The sequence below is a fragment of the Drosophila arizonae genome, chromosome 4 (genome assembly GCF_054131065.1).
Source record: "Drosophila arizonae isolate 15081-1271.41 chromosome 4, UAZ_ARI_1.0, whole genome shotgun sequence".
In the NCBI taxonomy this organism is placed as follows: Eukaryota; Metazoa; Arthropoda; class Insecta; order Diptera; family Drosophilidae; genus Drosophila; species Drosophila arizonae.
Genome location: NC_142924.1, coordinates 13900279 through 13914511, shown reverse-complemented (window position 1 = coordinate 13914511; position 14233 = coordinate 13900279). Strand labels below are relative to the sequence as shown.

Sequence of the window (14233 nt, the reverse complement as noted above, 5' to 3'; positions counted from 1 at the left end):
AGGGTCAGATCTTAGCAACTTGGGTAAGTGCGGAAGTTTGTCAGCTCGGCCCATTGGCAGAGCAAGTACCCCCAAGGAAATGCTATTGAGCAGTCAAGTGGGCCGACTGCAGCGGCCCACCAGCCCAGCGCAGCCAACGGCAAGCAGCAGCCCCACCAAGATCGAGTCGCCAGCTGGAGCTGCTGCATACGTCACAGCTGTCATTGCTGCTAGCGGCTGGTGGCTGGCTTAGCCCACTGGAGGCGCAGCTCTATATAAGGCGGCGATGCTGTCAGTATCGAGCTTAATTGACTTTGCGCTAAAATCGCGTGCGGACGTTCAGAAAACGCGGCGAATCGTGAAACGTAAAACGGAAAAGTTTTCTATCTAACTCAAGTCGGTTACAATTCGCAACGCGCTGCTGCGTCCTGCCCAAAAGGAAGGCACCCAAACTCACACACACACACACATAGTCGAGATGGCTCTGGTACCAGCATCGAACAACAGTACGGATTGGGATTATTGGGATTATCGGCGTCGCTTGTGGCGTGATTGGGATCTGGCCGCCGACTGGGACTTGCCCTACTGGAAGCGTTTGTCGCGCGTCGGCTCGGCGCCCGATCTGAGTCGCGTTGTCGTTGGCAAGGATGGATTCGAGGCCAATGTGGATGTGCATCAGTTTAAGCCATACGAGATAACCGTGAAGACGACCGGCGACACCGTCGTCGTGGAGGCCAAGCACGAGAAGCGCCGCGATGGCGACAGCTTCGTGGGTCGTCACATTGTCAAGCGATTCGTGCTGCCGCGCGGATACTATCCCAACGATGTGCGCTCCGAGCTCTCCTCCGATGGGATACTCACCGTGCGCTGTCCTCCCTATCTGAGCAACGAGCGCAGCGTCTACGTGCGCCAAGTGGGGCCGTCGTACCTGAGCATTAAGAACTAACACACAGACACACTAACACTCACACACACACACACACACTCACACACAATCAGATAGACAGAGAGGATGTTGTTTTGTTGTTGTTTGTTTTCTGTTGGCGGCACTGCCTTGCGCAAAGCTTTCCAAAAATGGCACACGAAACGAGAATTTGTTTACAAAATTAATTTAATTAATTTAAGATATATTTCGCACAAGCGCTTAACTGAATGGAAGACAAATCTGATTGGACTCTTTTTTTATTGTAATTAACCAAAACCGATTTTATAGTTCAATAAACCGAAAGTTTAATTTATTAAAAACGAAACCAAGTGATTTATTTAATAGAACTTACGATTTCAGGCAAAAAGGGAAATCCTGATAATAAAAATAAAATGGACATCGCGTGAGAGTCCAAAAAACAAAAACAAATGTCATTTCGAATGTCGACAGAAATTGGCCCAAACGAGACTCGGTCAGCGGCAAAGCACAGACAAACGAGTCTTTAGACAAACATACATATATAATTGTATATATATTATATATAAATAAATATTCTATCTAGAACGCCCTTGGGCAATTTCCGCAAATGCCAACTATGGTAAGGTTTAATTGTAAATAAAGCAATAAACAACAACAACAACAACAACAGCAGCAGCGGCAACAGCAACAAGAAACCTGCCAGCCTGGAAGACTAGAGCAGCGAGCACATACATAAGCCCACATACATACACAGGCACATGTGTCCCAAGAAAGCCCCCAATCGAAGTGTGTATATAAATAGTCTACAGATACAACTGACAGCTGACCATACTGGTCAATGAATTAACAAATAAATAGTGCAAAAAGCAAATAACAACAAAAATCATCAGCAAATAACAATGTTTGTAAATAAAGTCGCACGCCCACAATGCAAACGGCGCGACGCGGTGCGACGCGACTTGTGCGCTGTTTAAAACGCGCGCAATTTGCTGTGTGTGCCAAACGGCCAAACGAACGACTTTTATAGCAGCTGCCTGTCAATGGGTCAATCATTGACTAGGTTCATTCAATGCCTAACCCGAAAACACTTTGTTGTAGTTTAAGCAATCAATTTGTCAATCACACGGTTGTGGCTGCAAATGTCAGAACCGATCCAATTTGGAGTTCTTAATGCTTAGTAGATTCTGCTCTTCAAGTTGCCTTTGTTTGCCTTTAGCTTAATAGTATATAGAATATAAATCCACTTGTTATATTTTGTAGAATTCAGAATGTGTATGCGAATCATTATTTATTTATATGTAGGTTTAATTAGCCTGAATTATTTGTTTCGAATTCGATTTGCTTCTCAGCTATTTGCTGTCTCGCTTACTCTTTTCATTGAGCTGTCATTCCCCGCGTTTTTATAAAAATAGACTCCCATAGAGGGCGCTGCATATCAACTGCAAATAAATATTGCATACTTTCAGGCTGCAGTTTTATTGAGCTGCTGCTTTAGCTGAGCCCGCACTAATGCACTCACTGGTCAAATAAATAAGCCACCCCATAAATAGCCCCACCGACTTGTCATTGCTTCTGAAATAATGATCTTGAGCCATTCTTTTGCTTTTTGCGCGTTGACTTACGAGCGAGCTTTATTAACGATACCTACAACTAATTAAAACATGCAAAATGTATGTCTCTATATAACAATGACTGCCACATTTACGAGTGGTGCGAATGGTGTTGGTGCTGGTGCTGGTGCTGGTGAGTGGTGAGTGGTGATGCTTGACTGGTTGGCTCTCTGTGCGGATGTGGAATTTCAATGCCAGCTTACTGCTCGTCCTTCTGTGCTGGTGGATGCGTGCGAATGTATTCGAGGGCGCGCAGCACATAGGCGGGAACGGGAGGTGGGGTGGGCAGATGATCGCCAACTGGATGATAGCCCTCCTCGTCGGCGGTGTAGCTCAATGAGATTTGCTCGCCTTCAGGCGAAACATAGGCAACGGAGCCGCGTACGCCCGAGGGATTGCCCGCCTCCTGCACCTGAATGCCATTGCTGGTCTCGTAAGCAAACTGATAGTTGCCCTCGGCATCGGAGGCGTCATTCTGGAAGCTGCGAATCTGTGCGTCCTTGTTGATGTTGTCGGCGCAGGCGCAACCGATGAGAGCGAGGCAGAGCACCTGTAATTAACGCTTGCGATTAGCGATGCGAACTCAACGGGTCACAGTGGAGCTTACATATTTGAACATCTTGACTTGGAGCTTGTCTGAAGACTTGGGTTGGGTTTAAGTGTTGTGGTATGGATGCTTCAACTGCAACTGATTGCTCTTCTCAACAGCGTGCCGGCTTTTATATGGATATGGATCTTGTGGTTCAGTGTCGCAAACGGGTTTTAATCGGTTTTTATGGCACCAGCAATGGCAAACTGGGGAGCTCACAATTGGCAACTACACATGGGCGAAGAGGGCACCAATAATTGCCAAAAATCGTATCATCATAATCGAAACATTAACAACAACGACAACAACAACTGCAACAGCAACAGCAACAGCAACAGCTATAACGCGGTTAACTATAATCGAATAACCGAATACCTTAAAATGCATGAGTCATTTGCCAGCAATTTATTTCCACGCTTTAATTTCGGTGTCAGTTTTGCATTTGCCCCATGCACCTTTATTTCTTTATTTCCCACCCAAAACCCTAAATTATTTGTGGCTTACACAAACAACACACACGCACAGAGGCAATCAAACTACATACCATACCAGAAAAGCAAAAAACAAAAAAAAAACAACAACAATAAGACAAACAGAGAGCAGCAAATATAAATAACTTAACAACTTTCAATGGCCGTCTCCCCTTCGAGCCCTGCGGCGCCCGTGCTCCAAATAGTAGTTGAAGTTCGATTTGGCTGTCGATGTGGATGCGGAGTTGGCAGGTGCGCGTGCCCGCTTGGAAGCTGGCGCGAATTGTCCAACTTGAAGAGCTGTTGAAATGTTTGGAAGCGCAAGGTCGTCACAAAAAGCATTTGGACGCACAGACGACAGACGGCAGACGGCAGACCGCAGACCGTAGACGACGATACTCTGAAGATCATGATGATCCATTGTGAATTAGATGTTTGCACTATTAGAAATGCTTATTTTAATTGATGCAATCTTGTTTCTGGCTAGCTGAGAAAATGTTGTAATGATATCTGTAAATAAAACTAAAACTAAATGGAAAATAAATCATTTTCGTTGGCCTTTCCTTCATGTCTTCTTGCATAAAATATAATTTATGCTTACTTCTGCTTCTGCTTCTTGGCTTTTTGTGTGAAAAACGTGTTTAGCTGTGCGAATATGATTGTCAATAGGGAAGTAATTAAACAGTAATTAGTATTATTAAATCTTAGTTATATGTTAAAATTCACAGCTTATCAGTCTCATCCAAGAAGCAAAAAGTTAAATAAGAGGAATTCTAAGAACCAAAAACAAGCAAATATTTAATAATATATAATTTGTATGTGTGCCCCAGATTGAAGCTAATTATGAGCAGCGATATGATTGGACTAGATCATTCAATTAAAGTGTGTTAATGGAAAACTTCAACCACAATATTAAATATAATTATAAATAATTATTTTAGATATTTATTTAAAATCAAATGAACGATAATTAAAATAAATAAAGGCTATATATAATATTAGAAGTAACAGATTTTTAGCACAAATGAGAAAAAAAAAAATTTATGGCAATTATATTGTGATTATCATTTGCAGCTTTTAGTTTTGATAACTTCATTAATTTGCTGTTCTTTGTTTTTGGTTAATCATAGTAAACATGGTGTGTTTTCGCTATTCTAACAGGTTCAGCATGTCGACATAATTCAAAAATATTTGAAGCATGCGAGACAAGATTAGCCTAGCCAAATAATATATTCATATCATCGATTCTTATATATTTTTATTTTATTTTTATTTTATATATAAAAACTTGTTTATATTTAAGTTTAATTTGCTATATATATTTACATATGCATTTTGTTTTACTCATTATGTGAACGTGTTATACATTCGACAGCTTCATAAATGGACTTTAGTAAAACAAAAACAAAATATATTAAATTAATTTGGGTTTACAAATTTATGGGCTTTGCCCATTATAAATGTAAAAATATATGTCTCAAAGTAGGAAATATTGTTCATAAATATTTATGGTAACCAATATGTTATTTACTTCAGCTCTCAGCGACTGTCAAAAGATCTTGAACGGCCCACGCGATAACAAAAACAAATAAGAGTCAAATACGAGTGAAGAATGCATTATCCATCATCTAAATGCACACTCGAAAATACAAATTAGTTTGGCATTTTAGCAATTCAGATTCAAACTTGAATTGAATGTGCCGAATGCAAGATTTAGATCGCTGCTCAGCAAGTTTGTGTTCTAAGTCTTTTCGGCGTGTACACGTGATTATGAGAATCCGCTCTAATGGGCTGGCAGGCGCCAACGAGTGGGCATTTTATTAGCCATTATGTAAAGAGCAAGGCCCGCTTTCGGCTCTCTCAGCTCATGGCAACATTGGTACTATTGAAACAAATACTCCGCGGATCAGCTAATTTATTGTCATGCCACAATATTTGTATGCTAATGCGAGCTTGTTCCAAATTTGACTGAAGAATTCTTCTTTTTGCCTAATTAAATAATTAAACTGGTTTGCCCCAATGCTGAATGGATAGCCAAATCGAAATTGAAAGTGATGATAAATAGGCTTTTAGTTTACCATTTTCTATTTTTTGTTTTTTAAGTTTATTTAATTTAAGCTAGTTTAGTGTGTTCAATGAAGTTGAATCATAAAATATTGCGCCATCTTACGGTCGCTTCATTAAAAAAATAAACAAATATAAAAAAAAAAAAAACAATTTTAAAAGATCACAACTAATGCGGTTATCTCGATGGATTCATCAACCGAAGCAAACCACTTTGAGTGAGTTTAAAAAATTATCGATGTGCAGCCTATGCACATCTAAATACTACTATATATGTATATGTATGTATGTATGTATGTATAATATATATGTATATGTTTTGCCCCGCATTTTATTTAACTTCATCACATTTCGCTATTTGCCTAAAATATGCACAACTTAAGCTTAACTGATATTTAGTACAACGCGTCGTCAGAGCAGCTCAACAGCAGATTAGAAACGACGACGACGACGACGGCGACGACGAAGATGACGACGATGGCGTCGCAGCGCCTACATAGAGTCAACATTTTTTTTTTTTTTTTGGTGAGTGCGAGTATAAAAACCAGAGATACGCAAAGACAAACAAACAGTGTGAATTAGACGAGTCAAACACAATGTTCAAGCTAGTGAGTAGCAGAGCAAAGCGCAAGCTGAGAATCACCAGGATATTCAATCAACGTTAACTAATTGAAATGAAATTCATTTTGCAGTCGATCTGCCTCATCGCCGCTCTGCTGGTCTGCGCCCAGGCTGACCACATCGACAAGGATGCCCAAGTGCTGAGCGAAAGGAGTGATCCCGCCGATGCGGAGGGCAACTATGCGTATGCTTTCCAAACCAGCAACGGCATCCAGAGCCAGGAGGCTGGCAATATCAATGGCGTCAGTGGATCCTACGGTTACACTTCTCCCGATGGCCAGACCATCTCTTTGACCTATACCGCCGATGAGAACGGATTCCATCCCGTTGGCGATCACTTGCCCACTCCTCCACCAATTCCCGATCATGTGGTGAGGCTGTTGGAATACATTGCAGCACATCCCCCCCAATAGAGCTCCTATCAAATTCCGTTTAGTTACATCATAAAATAGCGTGCATTAAACCAAAACAAATATTTGAAATACAGTAGAAGAAAAAACTAAATCATTTTAATTGGTAATATAAATATAATAAAATTATATATATATTATATAAATAATATATACATTTTACCCAAGCGAGGACGTTCAAAGCATTTAAGCTTTAGCACATATTAAATATGCATATGGACCTCATACATTTATAATAGACTTCAGTTAATACGCTTTGAGCCACATTTAATGGAGGCTCATTAATCAAAAGGCAAAGCAGATGTTACCATAATGATCGGCCACAGGAATCAACCATATTAGTCGAGGTGAAGACTAAAGAGAGCTACATACATATACATATACATACACACTTATATACATATAAGTTTTCAGATATATCTGACGGAAATTTATGCAGTCAAATGTGGAAGCTGCAGGGCCAACAAGTTCAACGTTTTGCACCTCTTTTTCTGCATACTCTTTGCTCGAGACTGTATGTACATATATGTATGTATGTGTATAGTATTTAATTTGTCATCTCAATGTAAATCCGACAGTTGACCCCCAAAAATAAGATGAAGAAGAAAAATATAAACCAGTGTATATAAATACCAAGAAAGAGTCTAAACTGTGATGCAACCGATCCAATGTGCTGTGTGGCTCTGTCTTAAGCCAAACAAGTTTCTCGGTTAGTAACACTTTCGCCTGTGTGCCTGCGCCTGCGTATTCTACCAGCCACCAAATGTAGGTCAGCCGCGAGCACGAGCTCAGCAACACGCACGTAATACCCATCCGGCGACTTAACCCAACAACACTTAGAGCTGACACAAGTGATCTAGAGAAGAGGCTAAGAATGTGTCTGAAATATGATTAGATAATGTCTTACTCACATTACATAATGTCATACATATATATGTACATATATATTTCAGCGAATACGCAGAATCTGACCTTTAAGTAAAAAGTCGTATCTTAAAGTCTCACAAAACTGGATTCGAAGACCTTAAAGGGTTAACAACGTCAACGAACAGCGGAGCATCAGTTGCGTGCAACTGTAACCAGTTCCTCGTTATCCTTCAACACACAAAACGCAGTGAACAGATTTTTGGTATATGTATATGTGTTTACATGTAGCATGTGTGTATGTATTTTGTGCATTTACAGCAGCGGCAGAGCCAGACATTAACAGTATAATCAACATTTAAGTATATAAAATTAAGTGATGTGACATCGATACACAGAATCATGTATGCAACAATAAATAAGCCCAATTGAACCTCTGCTTTGTTGTTGTTGTGTGTTGAGGTTTAGAGTTTGCTCTCGGCAGCTTCCTTAGCCTTTTTACGTGCCGCTGCAATTGCAGCGGGGCCAAAGCGATGTATAAAGTTGTTCACCGGGTCAATAATTACTTCTGGGTTATTCAAGTGCAGATGATGCGAGCCATTTGCCTCCACATACTCAAAGTTTGGCTTCTTTAACATCACCTCAAGCACTTCGTCGTAGTACTTTTTGTCCTCGAAATAGGACGAATTGGTTGCCTTGATGAATAAATACGGACACGTGATTCGCTGCGCCATTTCAACGCACAGTTCCTGGGAGCCAATCGCATAGTTGTAGAACTTTAGGCGGCGATCACGACAGAAGAAGAATTTGTCCGGATATTTGCCCGACTTCTGGATGTTGCGCGCAAGTATATGCTTGCATAGCTCCTTGTTGACAGAGTGAAAGGAACCAAGATAGACGCGCTCGATCAGCTCATCGTATGTATAGCTTGGTGGTTCTGTTTTGCTGCGATTACGTTCATCTTCGCGCAGAAATTCGTCTAGACGCGTCTCCATGGTGCGTATAACCGCGGGGTAAGGTCGCTGGTGTGGCTTCAAGGCGTCAATTCCAATTACCATATCTACCTTATCGGGGAAGACAGCTGCAAACACAAAAGCAATTATGGAAGACATCGAATGGCCAATCAGTGATACCTTCTCCCACTTATATTGCTTCATGATAAGCCTTATCACATATAGATTATCAACCGAATTGTAATAACAGCCATCTGGCAAACGTGAGGACAATCCATGACCAGGCAAGTCTATAGAAAGGAATGCCACGTCTGGCGATAGCAAAGGCACTAACAAATCGTATGTCCCGGCATTATCCTGCCAGCCATGCAGGCCCAATATGGGCTGCACAGTCTGGGGTCCATACCATTTACCAGCAATGTGTCCCCAGGGTACTTTAATGCTGATTTCAGAGAACTGAAAGTAAAGTGCAAAACAGCATTTAACTGTGATTCCCATTCCAAAGATCAAAGTGCGCACTTACAGCTCGCGTTGGAGGCTCGCCCGTTATGTCGCCAGCATGTCGGAAGCGGAGACTGAGATCTACAGGAGATCCGTCGGTGCCATCACTTGAATTTTCCTTAAATTCAAACTCCATGATCCTCACTGCAGCAGAAGACAAACACGAATAAGCTTAAATTCCAAAGTTTAACTCTGTCAAGTTAGTAAACGTATTCTTATCAGCACTCGATTAGCTGGGGCGATTACGATTAGTTAATTAAAGCGCCGAGCGCGTTGTTTGGCTGAATCGAAAAATAATAAAGCGGTGCGCGCCGAAAAAGTTATAAATAAAAAGCAGTGCCATGAAATTGATTTATCCATGCTCTGCTCGTCATCTGGACTATTAAAAACTCCAAAGTTCAAGGTCAACAGGTGCGTCTGACTGACGGATGCTCTTGGATTCAATTTCCACAGTCGGTCCACAACTCTGTTTCAATTTCCAATATGTTGGGTCAGAACACACTCATGCACAACGAAATACTTACACTTCCATCAATTATGCAGTCAGAAAAAGATAATAATAGTTTACTTTATTTTCCACGAGATTATCTATTTTTAGTTAAAATATTGGCATAGCTAAACAATAAACTAAGCAAACAGCTGATTGGAGCTGGAGCGAGAGAGCGAAATCTAATTCTAGAGATGGTAGAAATAAACTTTCCAAGTTTTGAAACTATCGATTGTTTAAGACAGTACCGATAGTTTCACACGTGTGCCGTACTTTGAAGACGTTTGTAATTAAATTAATTCATATCATAGAGAGAATAATCTATATTATTCTAATATTTTATAAATAATTAAAAAGTTAGTAACGATTTAAAAATTTGAGTTATACATTATCTTACTCTGAGATATATTGAGAATGCACTTGTATGTCCCTAAGCTGAGTAGGGTATCTAAATTTCGTTATCGTAATTATCAATTTATATTGTCAAATCTCAGCCACAAAACATGTAATCAGATGTTTCTTGTCATCACAGTGAGCAAGCAAGTCTGACGCTATAGTCCCGCGATAATATTATTCAATATTACAATATACTCACATAATATACTCCGAGGAAATGATAAACCAAAGAAGTTTCCGCCTGCTACAGAAACTTACGAGTGGATCCAAGCAGAACTTTCGCCTGGCACACGGTCAAAGTTCATCAACTTCGTTGAAGACACTAACAAAACATGTAAGTAACATAATTATTTAGCATTCGCCTTGAATTTCTACGAGTTATTATCCCATTTTGCAGTATGACGAGGTTACCATCCCAGTTCCCTGGGGTCACATAGCTGGCAAATGGTATGGACCGAAGCATGTACGTCCGATTCTGGGCATGCACGGCTGGCAGGACAATGCTGGCACTTTCGACACACTCGCACCGCTACTGCCACCGCACCTCTCCTTTCTCAGCATAGACGCACCGGGTCACGGTCACTCCTCATGGTTGCCGCCAGGCGTTATGTATCACTCCATAGATTATGTTCAGCTGGTTCTGCGTATAATGGAGGAATATAACTGGAAGACAGTGTCCATAATGGCTCACTCAATGAGCTCCTTAAATGGCTTCGTTTTCGCTTCACTATTCCCAGACAAACTGGATATGTTGATTGGTCTAGACATTCTCAAGCCCCTCATACGCAGTCCGAAGTATATTGTAAATATGTTATCCGAACGCCTATCGGACTCTCTCAAACTGGAACGTCGATTACGCAGCAACAGTGAGCCCCCTGCCTACGAATGGGATCAACTGGTAGAGCGCCTGCATCACGGCACGGACAAGTCGGTCGACTTGGAGGCTTGCAAGTATCTGTTGCAGCGCAACAGTAAACCGTCCAGCCACGAGCCTCACAAATATTACTTCTCCCGCGACAATCGCCTGAAGACCTCTCTGTTCTACACACTCTCCAATGAGATGGTGTTGGAAATGGCATCGCGCATCACGGCGCCTCATCTGTTCATCAAGGCACTGCAGGCCCCATACTATGAGGACAAGAAATACTATGATGCTGCCCTGGAGGTGCTGCGGCAGAATCCGAATTTTGAATATCATGAAGTTGAGGGCACGCATCACGTCCACCTCAATGAGCCCGAGAAGGTGGCGCCCATCATCAACTCATTCATAAGCAAATGCAGACCCTTATGAGAAGATGTAGATAAAATGAATTCTCAACTTGTACATACTTGCTAGTTATGATCTATTGAATGATACAGATATTCACAATGTTGTTTGTTGTTTTGTACGCTATGGTATTCCCGAATATAGTTCATAATTGACGAAGATACAAATTACTTAATAAAAATAGTCTTTGATGTTTCTATTTAATTTAATTACCGTTGATACTGGCAATAACATTACAGTTAGAGTAGATTACAAACTTGAAAATGTCTTGTTTTTCTTTTTATTTGTTTTTGTTTATGGAATTAGCGCTGCTACTAAAAACTAGCCAATAAATACCTCGCACATGTTTATAAAATATATATTTCAAAATGAACAAAAATCAATAATGATATTTGTTCTTTTTGTGCGTTGTTTATTTAAAGTAAATGTATCAAAAAAATGTACAAAACGATTTAAAAGGAGTTGTAAACCATGTGAAAAACTGTCGAGTCTATCAGCCCCAATCAATTTTGGACTGAATTGGATGTGCACTGCACATTTGGGAACTAATAGAGTCAACATATCTTAGACAATCCAACTTAAAAACTAAATATTTAAAATAAATAATGTAATTATAGATAATATGCTAAAATCTATACTCATGCATCAACTTAGATATTATGATTTTTTTTTTGTTTTTCTTCATATATGTATGTTCCAATTCAGTCAGCGCTAAGTGTTGGATGATTAAAAAAAAACATAAAACTTTTAAATATTAAAGGAGCTGCTGTTTTGTAACATTCTTAACGTATTATATAAACTCTATATATTCATATGTATATATGTGTGTATTAATGGTAGGCTTTTGTATAATGTAAATGTGTATATCAAGCGTAATAGCAATTGCTTCAGTTTCGCATGGATTTGTTGCGTATATATGAGTGTGTTTTGGTTTCTATCAGATTCAAGTTGTTATAGAAAAATATACATATATGTTAAATAAATATATATATATATATAATGTTATATACTCTGCTAAACTACTAGACATACAACTATCTGAGCCAACAGGCGTTGCGCAAACGCGAACGTTGAACAGTTTCACATGAAATTTCAGCATTCGTTGCTGTGCAACACCTGGAAGGTGCTCTTTAAACATTGTAATAAAACAACAATCTAGTTTCTAGGCTATAAATAAATACAATAAATAAGATGTTTCTTAAAAGAAAATGCTTTGCAACATTTAGTATGGATGTTTGCTTTGTTACGTAAAACTATTTACATTTGAATATGGAGCAGGCCGATGGATTAGGCCACCGGCGAGGAATCACCTTTCATGTCACGCTCACGAAAGAATCCTCGCTCGGTTTTGCACTCTCTTATGGTGACTGTCTCCAGATTGACAGTAACATCCGTGATGACCACACGATTTGACATCTTACACTTGGAGGGCAACCAGAAGCGGGGAGGCAATGCACGCGGTGACAGCGGGCTAGCCGGTTGCTTTTGACTCAACGCCAGGGCACCAGAAAGTTTAGTTATGTTGTTGTTCTCTGATGGTGGCCCCGCAGTCGTTAGACCCACATCATCCTCCTCCTCATTATAGGCGGGCGCAGAAGATTCACCAGCTTCTGTTTGAGCACCGTGCGGCGTCCCTTGCGGCTCTGTTTTGTGTAGCTGTGCTGGCGCATCCGCTGCATTCTGCTGTTGTTGCTCCTGCGCCGAGTTGAGCGGTTTGGTTGCCGGTCCATCGGGTGAGGTTTTAATGGTAACACCAATTTTACCCGATTCTTTGAGAACCTCAGCCTTCCGCTTGGTGCCCATAAGTGGCTGATCCTCTGAGCTTGATGAATTGGTGTCTGCCTCCGGTACAAACGTATTCTCATTGTGCGTTGAGCTGCAATTCGATGAGGAGCTGTGATCTATGCGCAGACGCTTCGCCTCATGATGATGATGATGGTGAGTTAACGGCGATTCAGATCGCCGGTTACTAATACGTTCGGACTTGATACTTTGGTTGTTGTTGTTGCTGCTGTTGTGCTGCTGCTGGTGATGATGATGGTGGTGGTGATGGTGTTTCTTATCCTTCTCCTTTTTATCAATGCCATCGTTAGTTGTGGCAGCTGACGATGTTGTTGCCTGATTGGTATCAGGTACATCGTCGCCGGTGAATGTATACTCATCCTCTTCAGACTCTGGGTCTGGATCTGGCTCCTTTTCTTTCTTTTCCTTTTTAAGCGCAGCGCCACGTTTCGAAGGCGTGCCAGAGGATTTGTTACTTTGCTCATAGATGTCAATTAGACGACGATCCAAGATGTTTACCTCCGGCTCCCATGTGTTGTACCGTTGGTTCCAGCCCTTCCACTTGACACGATACTCCACAACACCCTGAAATATAAATAAGTATATTAAAAGAGGTGTTCAAATAAAAAATAGAAAAATTTGCATAAATAATATCTATTTTTTAAAATAAATATAAATTTATATTTCTTCTATTTTCAGTCAGGATCGATCATACATTGAAACATACATTTGGCGCGTTCCAAACACACAGCGAAAGGCGAACTAATTGATTTTTCATCGATGCCGATATGTAGAACAGACTAAAAACAACAACACACACTCATATGCACACACGCGCAGCGTAAATGGTGGTTGCTACTGCCACAAGCTGCTGCTGTTGCTGCTGCAGCAGAAGCAGCGGCGACAGCACGAGACATTGGCGCAGCTGCCAGCAGATGGACGACGCGAGCCTCTGCTCGAAATTTCGAAGGACATGTGACCTTGTAGTTGTGAGCTGCGCACATTTGTCTTTCGCATGCGTTGCAGTTGCATTATTATTTTTGTTTATTTTCTAGAACGTACCTTTCTAACGCGCTTCTGGATGATTTTTTCGGCAGCATAGACGCGATCGTCCGAGCTGCCCATTGTGTTGCCGTCCACTTTACCGATTTTGAGGCTTTTCTTGTTCCTCCGTTGAAATACAAATTAGTAGCACTTGATTTGCCGTTTACTTAACGTTCTTGTTGCTCGATTTTCATTAAATTTACAAAACTTTAAACCTTTTAAAAACAAATTGCGACTGACATTTACACTGGTTGCAAACAATGTGACCGCATCACTGCTAGTAAATAAAACT

At 40.8% G+C, this 14233-nt stretch overlaps 6 protein-coding genes across 8 annotated transcripts; 3 read left to right on the top strand and 3 right to left on the bottom strand.

The window, feature by feature from the left end:
* Positions 1–267: 267 nt before the first annotated feature.
* Positions 268–1229, top strand: LOC108614305 (heat shock protein 27). The gene has a single exon (XM_018008365.2). The coding sequence runs from the start codon at positions 458–460 to the stop codon at positions 923–925; it is 468 nt and encodes a 155-aa protein (XP_017863854.1). The 5' UTR covers positions 268–457; the 3' UTR covers positions 926–1229.
* A 1248-nt stretch (positions 1230–2477) lies between these two features.
* Positions 2478–3259, bottom strand: Edg78E (Ecdysone-dependent gene 78E). The gene is made up of 2 exons (XM_018008366.2): positions 3101–3259; positions 2478–3043 (listed from the first exon to the last, which is right to left on the bottom strand). Exons 1-2 carry the CDS (start codon positions 3110–3112, stop codon positions 2693–2695), a joined length of 363 nt encoding a protein of 120 aa, XP_017863855.1. The 5' UTR covers positions 3113–3259; the 3' UTR covers positions 2478–2692.
* Positions 3260–6069: 2810 nt separating this feature from the next.
* Positions 6070–6741, top strand: Cpr78Cc (Cuticular protein 78Cc). Its single transcript, XM_018008368.2, has 2 exons — positions 6070–6224; positions 6309–6741. Exons 1-2 carry the CDS (start codon positions 6213–6215, stop codon positions 6648–6650), a joined length of 354 nt encoding a protein of 117 aa, XP_017863857.1. The 5' UTR covers positions 6070–6212; the 3' UTR covers positions 6651–6741.
* Positions 6742–7770: 1029 nt separating this feature from the next.
* On the bottom strand, positions 7771–9644 carry LOC108614302 (putative serine hydrolase). The gene is made up of 3 exons (XM_018008363.2): positions 9490–9644; positions 8988–9109; positions 7771–8920 (listed from the first exon to the last, which is right to left on the bottom strand). The coding sequence occupies exons 2-3, from the start codon at positions 9099–9101 to the stop codon at positions 7976–7978; spliced, it is 1059 nt and encodes a 352-aa protein (XP_017863852.1). The 5' UTR covers positions 9102–9109; positions 9490–9644; the 3' UTR covers positions 7771–7975.
* A 37-nt stretch (positions 9645–9681) lies between these two features.
* On the top strand, positions 9682–11324 carry LOC108614214 (putative serine hydrolase). 2 transcript variants are annotated; one of them, XM_018008217.2, is made up of 3 exons: positions 9682–9808; positions 9985–10182; positions 10246–11324. In XM_018008217.2, exons 2-3 carry the CDS (start codon positions 10066–10068, stop codon positions 11137–11139), a joined length of 1011 nt encoding a protein of 336 aa, XP_017863706.1. In that variant the 5' UTR covers positions 9682–9808; positions 9985–10065; the 3' UTR covers positions 11140–11324. The 2 variants fall into 2 exon arrangements, with proteins under 2 accessions (XP_017863706.1, XP_089323001.1); XM_089466875.1 differs by having other exon boundaries at positions 9774–9915.
* A 137-nt stretch (positions 11325–11461) lies between these two features.
* On the bottom strand, positions 11462–14215 carry Pc (chromodomain protein polycomb). 2 transcript variants are annotated; one of them, XM_018008216.2, is made up of 2 exons: positions 13960–14215; positions 11462–13482 (listed from the first exon to the last, which is right to left on the bottom strand). In XM_018008216.2, exons 1-2 carry the CDS (start codon positions 14020–14022, stop codon positions 12403–12405), a joined length of 1143 nt encoding a protein of 380 aa, XP_017863705.1. In that variant the 5' UTR covers positions 14023–14215; the 3' UTR covers positions 11462–12402. The 2 variants fall into 2 exon arrangements, with proteins under 2 accessions (XP_017863705.1, XP_089322999.1); XM_089466873.1 differs by lacking the exon at positions 13960–14215 and adding an exon at positions 13625–13778.
* Positions 14216–14233: the final 18 nt, after the last annotated feature.